Source organism: Balaenoptera physalus (assembly GCF_965194825.1).
Source record: "Balaenoptera physalus genome assembly, chromosome: 11".
In the NCBI taxonomy this organism is placed as follows: domain Eukaryota; kingdom Metazoa; phylum Chordata; class Mammalia; order Artiodactyla; family Balaenopteridae; genus Balaenoptera; species Balaenoptera physalus.
This window is the reverse complement of record NC_138896.1, coordinates 37742025-37759807: the sequence shown is the minus strand read 5'-3', so window position 1 is coordinate 37759807 and position 17783 is coordinate 37742025. Positions and strand designations below refer to the sequence as shown.

The window sequence follows — 17783 nt, the reverse complement described above, 5'->3', positions numbered from 1 at the left end:
GAGGTTGTTCTAGAGAGGGTGATGGAAGAGAGAGGAGAGAGAGTGCAGTCAGCTTGGGAAGGAGGGCTAGATCTGGGACCAGCTTGTGGTGATTGGGAACCGTTTTGGTTTTGGAAATGATTTGTGTGAAGGATAAAGAAGTCTTTTGGGGCTTCCCTGGTGGCGCAGTGGTTGAGAGTCTGCCTGCCAATGCAGGGGACAGGGGTTCGGGTCCTGGTGTGGGAAGATCCCTACATGCCGCGGAGCAACTGGGCCCGTGAGCCACAATTACTGAGCCTGCGTGTCTGGAGCTCGTGCTCCGCAACAAGAGAGACCACGATAGTGAGAGGCCCGCGCACCGCGATGAAGAGTGGCCCCCACTTGCCGCAACTAGAGAAAGCCCTCGCACAGAAACGAAGACCCAACACAGCCAAAAATAAATAAATAAATTTAAAAAAAAAGAAGTCTTTTGATAATTTTGTATGTTTAACTAGATTTTTCCTGTAAATAACATAGTCTCAATTCAGTCTCCCAGGTATTTACTGAGTACTTGCATTGTTTGCTGTAGTATGAGAGGGACAAATAATAATGACTTTTGCTCTCAAAGAGTTTATTGCTTGAACGGGGAAAGAGGATTTTATGCAATGAAGCAGTTTGAGAACATCCAGGCAGACTGTATGATCAAGTGCCAAGATGTGGTTTATTTAGTACTATCCTAAGAACAGTCAGAGGAGGAATTCAGGTCCAGCCTTAAATGTTGCTAGATTTGGGGATTATAAAGGATTACTTGTATGCTGTGAATTGAAGAACACGAGGAAGATACCTCTGCCCCCAGTCTCTCTTCTATCCACGTTATCAGTGCCTAAAAGTCCATATTAGGCATTCATTCTTTCAGCTTGAGCATTGGCCTTCCCTGCACGACCCTTTCCAAAAGCATATACCTTTAGGAAGTTTAACAGATGAAGATACTAATACCTGAATAATAGTAACTATACCTTATTTTGTATAGGACTGGGCTTTCACATACATCACTTAATCTGAGCCTTGCACATATACCACACTCACACACAACCCTGTAAGGAATTTAGTGGTTATGTTAATTGTTCTTTAAGATTCAGTTGTGGTGGATTAATTCATTACTTCTGAATAGCTTGGTAGCACTGAGAGTCTTGGGGAGGGGGCAGGCAGAAAAGAGTTAAAGCCCCTGCAGCAAGGACAAGAGGACTATAAAGTACTCCTACACATATTTTAAACTATCAGATAATTTTGTGTGAGACCACCGCTATGAGGGGAGAGCCATACAAGCCAGAGTGAATGGTGAAGATATAGCAAGAAGACTGGCTTGCCTTGGGACCTATGTGGAGGAGAGGCCGCCCAGGCCTGGCTGTCTGCAAGGTCGGACCTTAGGAAGTAGTTGGAGCATAGCCTGCAGTGTGTATGGACAGAGGCCGGAGTCAAAGCCAAGAGATGAAGTCTTGCTTGTATTGTAATGGTCCCGAAACCAGAGCACAGGCCCGTGTGCACAAGATTTTAGGAGGTGTGCTGATATTACTTAGTTATAATGAGAGTAAAGTCAGTTTCTTGCCTTCCCAGTACCCCTCACATTCTCAGCTACGATAATAAAACAAGGTTCCTCTCATTTCATTGAAGGGAATACTGTAGTAAATTGTCTGCCTGAATGGGTGTCTTTAAAATTCTTAAACCAATCCAGAGAGTTTAGTAGAAAAACAAATTAGATAGAGATTTCTTGCAAGTTAGCTAGTTCCCAGGCCCTATAAGTATTTAGGCCTTTGGGGGAAATCATAGTATCTTCATTTTTCTCTTTTCTTCTCCTGTATTTGGTTTTCATGAAGCTCTTTGCCTTCAGAGGGTTGGAAAAAGGTAAAGGATGGTCCTAGAGGAGTTGTTGGTCATTTGGGAAACAGTAGGAGTCATGCCTAGGAGGAAAGCATTAGCGAAGGTGGGTAAGGACAAGATGAACTTGTAGACCAATACTGTCAGTAAGCACAAAGGCTTGCAAAACTGTTGTAAATGGAAACAACCCCCAGCAACGAATTGGCAGTTTGTTGGCACTCAGTTCCCATGGGAAATTTAGTTTCATGTTATGCATGGTGCTGGGATATTCAGATAAGCTCATGCAGACTCTAACCATGGTGTGGATGAATTATCAATATATCAAGGTAAATTCTAGGACCAGACAGTGAAGGGAAAGACAAAAAAGAGTGTTTCCTTCCTTTCCTGGATTCAGAGTTCATAGGAGGTGATTTCAGAGAAAGGCGCTCATCTCCCTTTTTTGTGTTACTTTCTCCAGGCTACCCATAATGGCAATCTGACTGTCTCCCCTCAGGTATTAAAATGGAATATTTAATACTTTTCTTTATTAGAAATAAAGCTACCTAAATGGAAATTCTTACTGAATATGGATGACAGATAAATCCTTAAACATTCCATTTTTAAAGGGTATATGTTTTAATTCAGAGGCACTTCTATAATTAATGGAATTTCTGCCAAACTGTCAAAGCATTGAAAAACTTCAGTTTCAGGGTTTTGGTGGAGGTGATCACCACAACATTTTAGAGGGGAACAAGTCAGATTGTAAGGTTCCTGGCTGCTGCTCCATAGTTTCCAGTGGTAATAACCCATTTTCCAACTTCTGACCTAAAAAAATGCCCATCTCCTGGAATCTGGGAGGACTCATAAGCAAGATCTCTTTATTGTCCCATTTATTCACAGATATTTACTGAGCAGAAAGAGGCTCTGAGGAGTACAGAGTACTGTGGTACACAAGACAGATAAGGTCCCTGCTCATGAAATTTAAATTCTAAATATAAATTTAGAAAAGTAAATACAAGTAGACAAAAATAAATGAAACAAGCGAGATAATTTTGGATGTGGTAAGTGCATGCTAATAATGTGAAGGAATGCAACGGCCGGGGAGGGATCAGGCAGCAACTTTAGATCAGGTAATCAAGGTAGGCCTCTGAGGAGCTGAAACTTGAAAGATAAGGAGCCCATGCAAATGTCTGAGAGAAGGATGTTCTAATCAGAGGGGACAGGTGAAAATACCCTCAGGTAGTGTTTCTGACCATAATGTGAGATAACACTAAAGAGGTAGAAGGGGTTAGGACATTGAGGGCCTTAAAGGCTGTGGAAGGAAGTTTGGATTATTAGAGAATTTTAAGAAGGGAAAAGATCTGGTTTAAAGTTTTTACATTACCACCCCAGCTACTGTGTGAAGAATGGGGGCTGGCACAGGAGCAAAAACAGCATAACTGGAGCAAACAGTGCTGTTTGGATTAAGGTAGTGGCCACTGAGAGAGAGAGAAGTGAATAATTAGGGCATATTTGAATTACAGCCAGTAGATTTTGCTGATGATTTTGAATGTGGGGATGAGGGATGTAGAGTGAATCAAAGATGGCTTCTGGGTTTGGGGCTAAGCAGTAGGTTGGGTGGTAGTGTCAGTTACTGAGATGAGAGTTTGTGGGGAGGAATAGATTGGGACAGAGCGTCGTGGTGGTCTTTGAGGGACTCAGGAGGACAGGCATGATTTTGAAAGAATTTAACAGGAACAAAAAGTGCAGCTTTTAGAAAACCACAGACTATTTGGCTTAATGTTCCCAGGTTAGGTTGGGGTATGGGTCATTAAAGAGGTGGCGTGTGCGCCAAGAAGAATAAGCAGGGAATTCTACGATCTGGATCCCAGAAGAATTTTATTTCCTTCCTTGACAGGGTTATTATGAACTTGACTGGTCTGTCAGGAAAGTATGATAGATGTGAACTGGGACTTCTTTGCAACCTTTTCCAGAGGCTCTCATGCTGTCCTTGTGGATAGGATGGAAAACAAGGACTTTTCCATCTTTTGGTTGAATTATAACTGGTTGAAGGTGTTCCTAGATTGTGTGGTGGAATGTTTACTAGGCTTTCCTGAGAGCTTTGCCTTTGGTTACAACCTGTTCTAATCTTTTTATCTGTCTTGAATGAAGGTACAGAGGGCATCATATCAATTTGGTGGGTGACTCCAAGCTGGAAGGGATATTGAGTATGTCTGATGGCAGATGAAAAATTCAGAAAGGTCTTGACAAGCTCATGATAGGCTGAACTAACAAGATGAAATTTAATAGGAGTCAATGTAAGGTCCTGCACTTGAATCCAAATTTACCAACTAGTCAAGTATAGGACAGAAGAGACATGACTTAGCATAAAAATTCTTAGGGGAGGGTTAGACCAAGAAATTTAATCATTCCTAAGCCTAAGGATACGTTGGCAGTATGATAGATCTGCTGTGAAAGCTAACGTAATTTATATGCTCCAGTGATAATATCTAGAACTGGGAAAGTGATACTTGCATCCGACTATGTAATAAAAATTAGGTGTATTTTTCTTAATGTGGCATCCAGGAATAAAAATAAACCAGGAGTCTCTTCACAGACCTATTAGGATGGCAAAAAGACTCAAACCTATGCTGTGGAGTTACGTTGAAGTAACTGGGAACATAGGGCCAAGAAAAGGGAAGATTCAGTAGACACTTTATAGTTGTCATGTGAAGGGGGATTGGAGATTTTCTGGTGGTGCCCAGGGCAGAGCCTGGGCCAGTGGATGGAATTTATAGGAAGAAAGATGCCAAGTCAGAGCCATTAAAAAATTGGAAGGACTGTCTTATGTAGAAGCTATAGTTCTTGGCAGTGTTTAAGACTAGTTGATGGGGTTGTGTAGGAAGAATTCCTCCATCTCATGAGTGGCTGAACCAGGTGACCTTTCAGAGTCCTACCAACCCTGACATTCCATGATTAATGTTCAGCTGTCTCTTGTCACAACTTTTTACCTTTTTCTAGCCAGTGGGTCCCATGGCAGCTGAAGGAGGAGATGGCCAGTGAGCTGTTTGGGTTTCATGGGAGTCTGGTTTCATAAGTCAGGACTTGTGGATACTGCTGATTGACAAGATTGTAAAGGACCTCTCTTTTCAGTACGGTGGCTGATTGTGTCTCTTACATTGTCGTTGTCTTCCTAGGTGACTGTAGGGCGAGGATTTGGTGTCACATACCAGTTGATATCAAAAATCTGCCCTCTGATGATTTCCCGAAACCACTGTATTTTGAAGCAGAATGCCGAGGGCCAATGGACAATTATGGACAACAAGGTACAGTAATCCACAGACGCCTAGTTACTTTTATTGAATTTTTGTTTATTTTTAAGTTAGGGTTCCCCGCCCCCTCAGAGGTAATACATGGTACAAAATTAAAAGAAGATATCTTCTCCCCTAGCTACCCACTTGTCTTTCCCAGAGACAACTACTTCTCTATGTTGCCAGAGATTAGATTATGCCAAAATAAATTCTAATGACTAGAAGTTAGTTACTTTGTAGGGAACACTTGAATTGGGGCAATAGGTCCAATTCCAGAAATTTTAATGACCCATACCCCAACCTAACCTGGTCTCTTGTGAGTTGGAGGTCCAGAGATCTTGGGAATCTGACAAAGATTCTGGAGTACAACTGTGATTCAGGACATGGGGAGGGGGAGGAACTGAGCTGACTGCACTTAGCTCCTTTTCTTTCCCACTTCTTTTCATCAGAGCAAACCCCTCCTCTCACTTTTCACCTGTTTCATATATTAGTGCTCTAAGGAAGATTTCCTTTGAATAAAGGGTTTTTTTTTTGCTTGAAACAAATTTGAAAACCACAGATCAAATGTGAATACTAAGGGAGGTGAAATAGTGTATAAAGCCTAGCAATTAGGAAGTACCTAAAGTGCAGATATACAAGCACCTGCGAATACAGTGAAAATATAGAGTGTGAAGTGAGAGAAATTCTGATGTCAACAGTTAAGGATTAGGAAGTGTGAAACGTCTTTGGACACCATTTTGCACTGCTCTGGTTGAAAGGATTTTAAAGATACCTGTTAGAAGGAAGGGTATTAAAATGATTCTGAGACCAGTTCCAACGGGTGTGGGGACATCCCCCCACCCATTTGTCAACCGGAGATAGCATCAGATTCCACCGGTAAAGGGCTCAGTCCCACAAGACCACCCTCCACTTCAGATGCCAGTCACAACCCCAGGTTAACATCTGTGCTTCTGACCAACTGGCTATAGGTTGGAAGTTCCAAGGACCCTGTCCTTGAACTTCAGGTGCCAGTTGCCAAGTCCAGGTTTTCACCTGTACTTCTGGCCAACTGGCTATAAATCAGAGGTCCCCATTGCCACCTCCCACTTTGGATTTCATTAATTAGCTTCAGAGTGATTCACAATTCAGGAATACATTTACTTAGATTTACCAGTTTATTATAAAAGGATATGGTCTGGGATACAGGTGAACATCCAAATGAAAGAGATGCATAGGGCAAGGTGTATGGGGAGGGGCATGGAGCGTCCATGCCCTGCCCCTCTCCTAGCACCTCCAGGTGTTCACCAACCAGGAAGCTCTCCAAACCCCATCCTTTTGGGTTTCTATGGAGGCTTCATTACATTTGTGTAATTGATTGAATCATTAGCCAGTGGTGATCAACCACTAGCCCCTCTCCCTTCCCAGGGGGTTGAGGGGTGAGACTGAAAGTTCCAACTCTCCAATCACAGGATTGGTTCCCCTGGCACCCAGCCCTCATAGGTGACCCTGGTGCATTCCAAAAGTCACCTCATTAACATAACAAAAGATACCTTGATCTGTTACCACTTAGGAAATTTCAAGGGTTTTAGAAGCTCTGTGCTAGAAATGGGGGTGAATATCAAATATATATTTCTTATTATAATTCATAGTATCACAGGTATTCTATAGGCCTGCCCAGCGGCCTCATTTTGCATGCATAAACCTGCTAGGTTTAAGCTGTTGGAGAAAGTACCTTCCTGCACTAGGATTAAGTTGAGTTGGCATGGTGTTGAAAGAGAGCATAAATGCTAAGTAAATTGGTTCAGCACTCTTGGCAAGGCACTGTGAGCAAAATATAAATTGGCACTGAAAAGGGGACCTTAGAGATGATCTGTTTTAACCCCTGCTGTGCACAGTTGAGTCTGAACAAACCTTGCTGCTTGGGACAGTTCAACTTCTGGTCTCCCAGCAGCTAGAGCAGTGGTTCTCAGCCCTGTTTCCAATTTTGCCCATACATGGGATACTTTTAAAAAATACTGGAGATAGCACATTAAAATTAAGAATTTCCATTCATCAAAAGATATCATTAAGAGAGTGAAAGCAAGCTCAGAGTGGAAGATACTTGCTACACATATAATCAGTGAAGGGCTTATACTCGGATGTATATAGAACTCCAAATCAATGAGAGAAAGAAAGATAACCCAGTATTAAAAATGGGCAGGGGCTTCCCTGGTGGCGCAGTGGTTAAGAATTGTCCCCTGCCAATGCAGGGGACATGGGTTTGAGCTCTGGTCCGGGAAGATCCCACATGCCGCGGAGCAACTAATTCCGTGCGCCACAACTGCTGAGCCTGCTCTGTAGAGCCTGCGAGCCACAACTACTGAAGCCCACGTGCCTAGAGCTCGTGCTCCACAACAAGAGAAGTCACCGCAATGAGAAGCCTGCGCACTGCAATGAAGAGTAGCCCCCACTCTCCGCAACTCGAGAGAGCCCACGCACAGCAACGAAGACCCAATGCAGCCAAAAATAAATAAACTAAAATAAATAAATTAAAAAAAAATAAAAATGGGCAAGAGCCAGGCACTTCACATAAGATTCTTTCCAAATGTTCAGTAGCCATGAAACATTGTTCAACTTCATTAATGATCAAATTATTTATTTGATCAATAAATAATACAAATACAAATTATTTATTTATTTTTGGCTGCGTTGGGTCTTCATTACTGCGCACGGGCTTTCTCTAGTTGCGGTGAGCGTTGCAGTGCGTGGGCTTCTGATTGTGGTGTCTTCTCTTGTTGCGGAGCATGGGCTCTGGGCGCACTGTCTTCAGTAGTTGTGGCACGTGGGCTCAGTGGTTGTGGCTCGCGGGCTCTAGAGCACAGGCTCAGTAGTTGTGGCGCAGGGGCTTAGTTGATCCGCAGCATGTGGGATCTTCCCGGACCAGGGCTCGAACCCGTGTCCCCTGGATTGGCAGGCAGATTCTCAACCACTGCGCCACCAGGGAGGTCCCTGGGAAATACAAATTAAAAGCATGATGGAATACCACAACACACCTTGTAGTCAGAGAGTAACTATAATTAAATTTTGATGATGCCAGACATTAGCACGGGTATGGAGCAAGTAGTCTTTTGGTAGAAGTGTAAATTGGTACAACTATTTTGGAAAATTATTTGGCATTATTTATTAAAGTTGTGTATGTATGTATGTGTATATACATACATACATACACACATACAGTATTTTCACTCCTAGGGAAACAACCCAAATGTCTTTCAACAGTAGAATGGATAAATAAACTGTGGAATATTCTTAACAATGAAACACTATACTGTAATGAATATGAATGAATTACTACTATATCCAACAACATGGATAAATCTCGCAAACATAATACTGAGTGAAAGAAAACAGACACCAAAAAATACTTTTTTTTTTTTTGGCTGTGCCACGTGGCATGCGGGATCTTAGTTCCCCAGCTGGGGATCAAACCCACGCCCCTTGCAGTGGAAGTGCGGATTCTTAACCACTGGACTGGCAGGAAAGTCTCAAGAATACATATTATTTGATGCCATTTGTATAATGTTCAGAATGAGGCAAAACTAACGTGTGATGTTAAGCCAGGCTAGTAGTCACTTTATGGGGTGAGGGGCAGGTGCTTAGTGGCTAGAAGGAGGCACAAGGATGTTTCTGGGATGCTGATAATGTGGGGGTTTTTTGTTTTTTTTTTTAAACCTTGTGATAGTTACACTGTGTTCATTTTGTGATATTCACCTAGTTGTGCATTTATGATTTGTATGTTTTTATGTTTGTATGTTATGCTTTAGTAAAGAATTTTTTAAAATATTGACTGATACACCTATTAGAATTGCTAAAATAAAACACTACCAAGTGCTGGTGAGCATGCAGAGTAACTGGAACTCTTAAACATTGCAAGTGAGAAAACAAAATAGTACTGCCACTTTGAAAAACAGTTTGGCAGTTTCTTACAGTTAAACATACGCTTACCCAGCAATTCTATTTTTAGGTATTTACCCCAAATTAATGGAAACTTATGTTCTCACAGAAACTTGTACCAGAATGTTTATAGTGGCTTTATTCATAATCACCAAAAACTGGAAGAAAACAACTAGGGAACAGAGAAACAAGCTGATATACCCATACCCTGGAGTACTACTTAGCAATAAAAATACCAAGCTACTGTAATGCAACCAAGTGGACCATCTCAGAGCCATCATGCTAAGCGAAAGAAGCCAAACTCAAAAGGGTACATACTGTGTCTGATTCCATTTATACGACATTATGGAAAAGGCAGACCTTTGTAGGGTAGAGACCAGATGAGTAGCTGCCTGGATATGGGTGAAGGGTTGACTGCAAAGGGGCCCTGTGTCTTGATATGACTATACACAGTGTTTGTGTCTAAACCTGGCTTTAAAAATTCTGATGCCTAGTTCCCATCTCTGACCAATTAATCCTAAGGATGAGACTAAGTCTAAGGATGAGACTCAGGCACTGCTATTTGTTCTAAACGTTTCCAGGTGATTTCACTCTACAGTTAGGGCTGAGAACCACTGAGCTACATAAGTCATCTAGAGAACTGCAAGGAAACATTGGCTTTTGGCTTTGGGTTTCCACTGTTCTCAACAACCGATTAAAAATGCTGTACAGAGATTGAGCATTAAGTGAAGTAATTAGTATTTAAGGGGGTGAGGGTTATTCCACCTTTTCCTCATTGATGACTGAGACATTGGGCAGGCTTTTCTTTGGTTATCACTTTGCTGCTGCTGACATTGTTCGGACTGGTGATTATGAAAACCAGCATCAAGAAAGTACTGAACAGAGTTTGATTTATTTAAACCATTGTATTTGAAATCATATCCTGGGCAGTACTTGACTGTTCCTGTGTAGCCATGGTATTTTCATCTTTTCTACAGTCACTGTGTGAACAGAACCAATTTGGGCCTTTGGTCCAAATTATACTGCTAGGTGTCACCAAAGAGTGATTAATGGGTAAACAGAGGCATCCAAGGATAAAATGTGATGGAAAAATTTTGAGAGCTTATTTTTCAGACCTAAAGGGCTCTGAAGGAAGGCAGGTTAATACAGAGGATCTAGTGGAGGGCTGCCATATGTCTCAAGAGTTTGCCCCAGCTTTCTAGGGAATCCTTGTTCTCTCTCGTCTTGGGCTGCTTCTATAACCTTCTTTATTTATTTAACATTATCTTTGCCTTTGAGTTTTTCTTAAATGTCTGTATCTTGACATTAGGTGGCCTCCTGTGTCATATTACTTTCCCTGAGACTGTTTTCCTATGTATATTTTAAAATTGACTCTTCTGGTCCCCATCCCCCTCCTTTGTTAATTCCTCATGTGTTGTTACAGAAGTCTGCAGAACCGATCACTTCCTATAATTTCTCAGGCTGAATATGAATGGAAAGTTTAGGAGCAGGTTGACAGATAAGCCAGGTTAGGCCTAAGGCCTTGAGGTAAAAGCCAGTCTTTCTGTGTGTTTCTTTGCTCGTCTTTCTCTCCCTCTCCCTGCTTGAGCCAAATAATATAGAACCAGAAACTAGGGCCTAATACCAAACCAGAGCTGAGATCCAGTCTCTACTCCCCTGGATCCTCTGTGCCTTGTGGTCCAGCCCCCTGTCCTTCATATTTGGGTTGACCAGGTATTTTTTCTTCGTGAAAGTAGGTAGCTATTTTTACCAACATAAACATAAGCCTTAGTCCCTGTTCAGATGTGAACTTCATCTCTGTCCTGTCCCCCAAAGTTAAGTCCTTGATATGGGTTAAAATGCCCACTTGTCTCTTAAAACTTTAAATGCTGCATTTGCTTCAGGTCTGTTTTAGGATCTATCATCCCCATTTAGCATCTCTTAGTTAACCCAGCTCTACATGATATTCCTTTGCATTTATAGGCTGTGCTATGTAATCCCACATTTGCTTAAATATGCCCTTGTGTTTTGCTTTCCATGGTCAGCTGCTAAAAGATGTTTTCATATCTTCTGCTTTTGTACTCAGTATATTTACTTTGCAAGATGCTGAGCACAGAGTTGAGGTGATTGTTGATAAATCAGCTGAGCCAGAACAAAATAATGGTAGTGAACACTTATATATACACTTATATAATGCTTACCATGTGCCAGGTACTTTTCTAAGTACAGTACATATTTTACCTCATTAAATCCACACAAACACCATGAGGGAGAGACTATTATTATCTTCCATTTTATAGATGTGGCAGCTGGGGCATAGAGAGGTTAAGAAACTTGCCTAAGTCACACAGCTGTTAAGTAATGGAGCCAAATTACAAACCCAGGCAGTCTGACTTCAGGTTCATGCTCTTAATCCCCACACTGTGATACAATTTAAACCACAAAAGTAAATATCGAGCATTTGTTCTATGTGTTTAGTGTTTAAGTGTTTGTGTGCTAAGTGTTTTACATGTATTACCTCAGTCATTCCTCACAGGAGCAGTATGAGATAGGAACTGTACTATTTTACAGACAAAACTGAGGTACAAAGAGGTTAAGTTAATTGGTGAAGGCCATGCAACTAATAAGCTGAGTCCAGAGCTCCAGCTCTTAACCACGTGTTCTGTTGCCCATGGACCTCTGGTGCTGTTATTTGGATCAGATCCCACCTGCGATTTGACCCCAGTACAAGGTATTGGTACTTTCTTTTTTGGTCTATGTGTACTGGGAAGTGTTTTTTCATTCACCAGTGTGTTCAGGGGCCACACACATCCAGAGACAGTGCCTGCATGACTTTCTTGGCCAAGCATACCTTCGGAACCTCATCATTAGATGCTACTTCCTTCACTCTTAGCAGTTTTTCCAGTCTTGGGCCATTGCCCCCAGTTTACATCAATAGGAGCTATTCGATTTCAGTTTCTTTTAATGCTACTGCATTTATTTGAGTAATTCATCCACCAGTAACAAGGTGATTCCTGCCTGTTACACAGGCACTTCTCTGGAGAGATGAACATCATATAGGTAAAAAGCCAAAGTGCTGTTTGAAGAATGCTGTTTCTAAGGATGGCAGTTTATGAACCTTTCTTTTCTATTTGTTCTCAAGGGTTTTCTTTCTTTCTTTTTAATAGATCTTTATTGGAGTATAATTGCTTCACGATACTGTGTTAGTTTCTGTTGCACAACAAAGCGAATCAGCCATATGCATACACTTGTCCCCATATCCCCTCCCTCTTGAGCTTCCATCCCATCCTCCCTATCCCTCCCCTCTAGATCATCGCAAAGCACCAAGCCAGTCTCCCTATGCTGCTATGCTGCTGCTTTCCACCAGCCAACTGTTCTACATTCGGTAGTGCATATATGTCGATGCTACTCTCACTTTGCTCCGGCTTCACCCTCGTACCCCATGTCCTCAAGTCCATTCTCTATGTCTACCTCTTTATTCCTGCCCTGCAACTAGGTTTATCAGTACCATTCTTTTTTTTTTTTTTTTTTTTTTAGATTCCATTCATAGTGTTAGCATACAGTATTTGTTTTTCTCTTTCTGACTTACTTCACTCTGTATGACAGACTGAGGTCCATCCACCTCACTACAAGTAAGTCAATTTAGTTTCTTTTTATAGCTGAGTAGTATTCCATTGTATATATGTGCCACATCTTCTTTATCCATTCATCTGTCGATGGACATTTAGGTTGGTTCCATGTCCTGTCTATTGTAAATAGTGCTGCAGTGAACATTGTGGTACATGTCTCTTTTTGAATTATGGTTTTCTCAGGGTGTATACCCAGTAGTGGGATTACTGGGTCATATGGTAGTTCTATATATAGTTTTTTAAGGAATCTCCATACTGTTTTCCATAGTGGTTGTATCAATTTACATTCCCACAAGCAGTGCAGGAGGGTTCCCTTTTCGCCGCACCGTTTCCAGCATTTATTGTTTGTAGATTTTTTGATAATGGCCATTATGACTGGTGTGAGGTGATACCTCATTGTAGTTTTGATTTGCATTTCTCTAATAATTAGTGATGTTGAACATCTTTTCATGTGCCTCTTGGCCATCTGTACGTCTTCCTTGGTGAAATGTCTATTTAGGTCTTCTGCCCATTTTTTAACTGGATTTTTTTTTTTTTTTTTTGATATGAGCTCCATGAGCTGTTTGTATATTTTGGAGATTAATCCTTTGTCTGTTGTTTCATTTGCAAATATTTTCTCCCATTCTGAGGGTTGTCTTTTCGTCTTGTTTATGGTTTCCTTTGCTGTGCCAAAGCTTTTAAGTTTCATTAGTTCCCATTTGTTTATTTTTGTTTTTATTTCTGTTACTCTAGGAGGTGGGTCAAAAAAGATCTTGCTGTGGTTTATGTCAAAGAGTGTTTTTCCTATGTTTTTGTCTAAGAGTTTTATAGTGTCTGGTCTTACATTTAAGTCTTTAATCCATTTGGAGTTTATTTTTCTGTATGGTGTTAGGTAGTGTTCTAATTTCATTCTTTTACATGTAGCTGTCCAGTTTTCCCAGCACCACTTATTGAAGAGGCTGTCTTTTCTCCATTGTATATTCTTGCCTCCTTTGTCGTAAATTAGGTGCCCATATGTGCGTGGGTTTATCTCTGGGCATTCTATCCTGTACCATTGATCTATATTTCTGTTTTTGTGCCAGTACCAGACTGTCTTGATTACTGTAGCTTTGTGGTATAGTTTGAAGTCAGGGAGCCTGATTCCTCCAGCTCCGTTTTTCTTTCTCAAGATTGCCTATTCAGGGTATTTTGTGTTTCCATACGAATTGTAAAATTTTTTGTTCTGATTCTGTGAAGAATGCCATTGGTAGTTTGGTAGGGATTGACTCTGTAGATTGCTTTGGGTAGTATAGTCATTTTCACAATACTGATTCTTCCAATCCAAGAACATGGTATATTTCTCCATCTGTTTATGTCATCTTTGATTTCTTTCATCAGTGTTTTATAGTTTTCTGAATACAAGTCTTTCACCTCCTTAGACAGGTTTACTCCTAAGTATTTTATTCTTTTTGTTGCAATGGTAAATGGGAGTGTTTCCTTAATTTCTCTTTGTGATTTTTTGTTGTCGGTGTGTAGGAATGCCAGAGATTTCTGTGCATTAATTTTGTATCCTGCAACCTTACCAAATTCATTGATTAGTTCTAGTAGTTTTCTGGTGGCATCTTTAGGATTTTCTATGTATAGTATCATGTCATCAGCAAACAGTTGAGTTTTACTTCTTCTTTTCCAATTTGTATTCCTTTTATTTCTTTTTCTTCTCTGATTGCTGTGGCTAGGACTTCCAAAACTATGTTGAATAAGAGTGGGGAGAGTGGACATCCTTGTCTTGTTCCTGATCTTGGTGGAAATGCTTTCAGTTTTTCACCTTTGAGTATGATGCTTGCTGTGGTTTTGTCATATATGGTCTTTATTATGTTGAGGTAGGTTCCCTCTGTGCCTATTTTCTGGAGAGTTTTTATCATGCATGGGTGTTGAATTTTGTCAAAAGCTTTTTCTGCATCTATTGAGATGATCATTTGGTTTTTATTCCTTAATTTGTTAATGTGGTATATCACATTGATTGATTTGCATATATTGAAGAATCCTTGCATCCTGGGATAAATCCCACTTGATCATGGTGTATGATCCTTTTAATGTGCTGTTGGATTCTGTTTGCTAGTATTTTGTTGAGGATTTTTGCATCTATGTTCATCAGTGATGTTGGTCTATAATTTCCTTTTTTTGTGATATCTTTTTCTGGTTTTGGTATCAGGGTGATGGTGGTTTCATAGAATGAATTTGGGAGTGTTTCTCCCTCTGCAATTTTTTGGAAGAGTTTGAGAAGGATCTGTGTTGGCTCTTCTCTAAATGTTTTATAGAATTCGCCTGTGAAGCCATCTGGTCCTGGACTTTTGTTTGTTGGAAGATTTTAAATTATGGCTTCAATTTTATTACTTGTGATAGGTCTGTTTATATTTTCTAATTCTTCCTGGTTCAGTCTTGGAACATTGTACCTTTCCAAGAATTTGTCCATTTCTTTGTGGTTGTCCATTTTATTGGCATATAGTTGTTTGTAGTAGTTTCTTATAATCCTTTGTATTTCTGCAATGTCAGTTGTGATTTCTCCTTTTTCATTTCTAATTTTGTTGATTTGCATCCTCTCCTTTTTTTTCTTGATGAGTCTGGCTAAGGGTTTATCAATTTTGTTTATCTTCTCAAAGAACCAGCTTTTAGTTTTATTGATATTTGCTATTGTTTTCTTTGTTTCTATTTCATTTATTTCCGCTCTGATCTTTATGATTTCTTTCCTTTTACTGACTTTGGGTTTTCTTTGTTCTTCTTTCTCTAGTTGTTTTAACTGTAGGGTTAGGTTGTTTATTTGAGATTTTTCTTGTTTCTTGAGGTGAGATTGAATTGCTATAAGCTTCCCTCTTACAACTGCTTTTGCTGCGTCCCATAGGTTTTGAGTTATCGTGTTTTCATTGTCATTTGTTTCTATGTATTTTTAAATTTCTTCTTTGATTTCTTCAGTGATCTCTTGGTTATTTAGTAGCACACTGTTTAGCCTCCAGGTATTTGTGTTTTTTACAGTTTTTTTCCTGTAATTGGTTTCCAGTCTCCATAGTGTTGTGGTCAGAAAAGGTGCTTGATACGATTTCAATTTTCTTAAATTTTCTGAGGCTTGATTTGTGACCCAAGATGTGATCTATCCTGGATAATGTTCTGTATGCACTTGAGAAGAAAGTGTATTCTGCCACTTTTGGGTGGAATGTCCTATAAATATCAGTTAAATCTATCTGGTCTGTTGTGTCATTTAAAGCTTGTGTTTCCTTATTTATTTTCTGTTTGGATGATCTGTCTATTGGTGTAAGTGGGGTGTTAAAGTCCCCTACTATTATTGTGTTACTGTCGACTTCTCCTTTCCTGGGTGTTAGCATTTGCCTTATGTATTGAGGTGCTCCTATGTTGGGCGTGTAAACATTTATAATTGTTACATCTTCTTCTTGGATTGATCCTTTGATCATTATATAGTGTCCCTCCTTATCTCTTGTAACAGTCTTTATTTTAAAGTCTATTTTATCTGATACAAGTATTGCTACTCCAGCTTTCTTTTGATTTCCATTTGCATGGAATATCTTTTTCCATCCCTTCACTTTCAGTCTGTATGTATCCCTAGGTCTGAAGTGGGTCTCTTGTAGACAGCATATATATGGGTCTTGTTTTTGTATCCATTCAGCCAGTCTGTGTCTTTTAGTTGGGGTATTTAATCCATTTACTTTCAAGGTTATTATCGATATGTATGTTCCTATTACCATTTTCTCAATTGTTTTGGGTTTGTTTTTGTGGGTCTTTTTCTTCTCTTGTTTCCAGCTTAGAGAGGTTTCTTTAGCATTTGTTGTAAAGCTGGTTTGGTGGTGCTGAATTCTCTTAGCTTTTGCTTGTCTGAAAAACTTTTGACTTCTCCATCGAATCTGAATGAGATCCATGCTGGGTAGAATAATCTTGGTTGTAGGTTTTTCTCTTTCATCACTTTAAGTATATCCTGCCACTCTCTTCTGGCCTGCAGAGTTTCCGCTGAAAAATCAGCTGATAACCTTATGGGGATTCCTTTGTATGTTATTTTTTGTTTTTCCTTTGCTGCTTTTAATATTTTTTCTTTGAATTTAATTTTTGTTAGTTTGATTAATGTGTGTCTTGGTGTGTTTTTCCTAGCGTTTATCCTGTATGGGACTCTCCGTGCTTCCTGGACTTGGGTGACTATTTCCTTTCCCATGTTAGGGCAGTTTTAAACTATAATCTCTTCAAATATTTTCTCAGACCCTTTCTTTTTCTCTTCTTCTTCTGGGACCCCTATAATTTGAATGTTGGTGCATTCAGTGTTGTCCCAGAAGTCTCTGAGATTGTCTTCAATTCTTTTCATTCGTTTTTCTTTATTCTGCTTCTCAGCAGTTATTTCCACTATTTTGTCTTCCGCCTCACTTATTCGTTCTTCTGCCTCAGTTTTTCTGTTATTGATTCCTTCTAGTGTATTTTTCATTTCAGTTATTGTGTTGTTCATCTCTGTTTGTTTCTTCTTTAGTTCTTCTAGGTCTTTGTTAAACATTTCTTACATTTTCTCAGTCTGTGCCTCCATTCTGTTTCTAAGATTCTGGATCATCTTTACTATCATTACTCTGAATTCTTTTTCAGGTAGATTGCCTATTTCCTCTTCATTTACTTGGTCTTGTAGATTTTTACCTTGCTCCTTCATCTGTGACGTATTTTTTTGCCGGCTCTCTTTTTTCTTTTTTATGTTTGGGATTGTGTTCCTGTCTTACTGGTTGTTTGGCCTGAGGTTTCCAACACTGGAGTTTGTAGGCTACTGGGCAGAGCTGGGTCTTGGTGCTAAGATGGTGAACTCCGTGAGACCTCACTCTGATGAATATTCCCTGGGGTCTGAGGTTCTCTGTTAGTCCAGTAGTTCGGACTCGGAGCTCCCACCGCAGGAGCTTCAGCCCAACCCCGGGCTCGTGAACCAAGATCCCACAAGCCACGTGGGGCAGAAAAAAAAAGAACAGTAACAAAGTAAAAAATAAAATTAGACTAGGAAACTAACAGATATGTTAGAAAGACTATAAAAATAAAAATACAGATGAATCAACAACTGGAAGGTACATCACAATAGGAAAAAAGAGGAAGAGGGAAAAGAAAAGAAAAAAAAGGGGTGGGGGGAAGGCCTTGGCTGTGGAAGGCGGGGCCTAAGAAAGGGTGAGGTTTGGGTGGT

At 40.2% G+C, this 17783-nt stretch overlaps 1 protein-coding gene across 4 annotated transcripts in view; it reads left to right on the top strand.

The window, feature by feature from the left end:
• Positions 1 to 17783, top strand: part of RNF8 (ring finger protein 8) — a 38443-nt gene that overhangs the window by 1187 nt on the left and 19473 nt on the right. For all 4 annotated transcript variants that reach the window (XM_082412544.1, XM_082412546.1, XM_082412545.1 and 1 more), the window contains exon 2: positions 4989 to 5117. In XM_082412544.1, coding sequence (XP_082268670.1) covers positions 4989 to 5117 — 129 coding nt within the window. The remainder of the gene's footprint in view (positions 1 to 4988; positions 5118 to 17783) is intronic.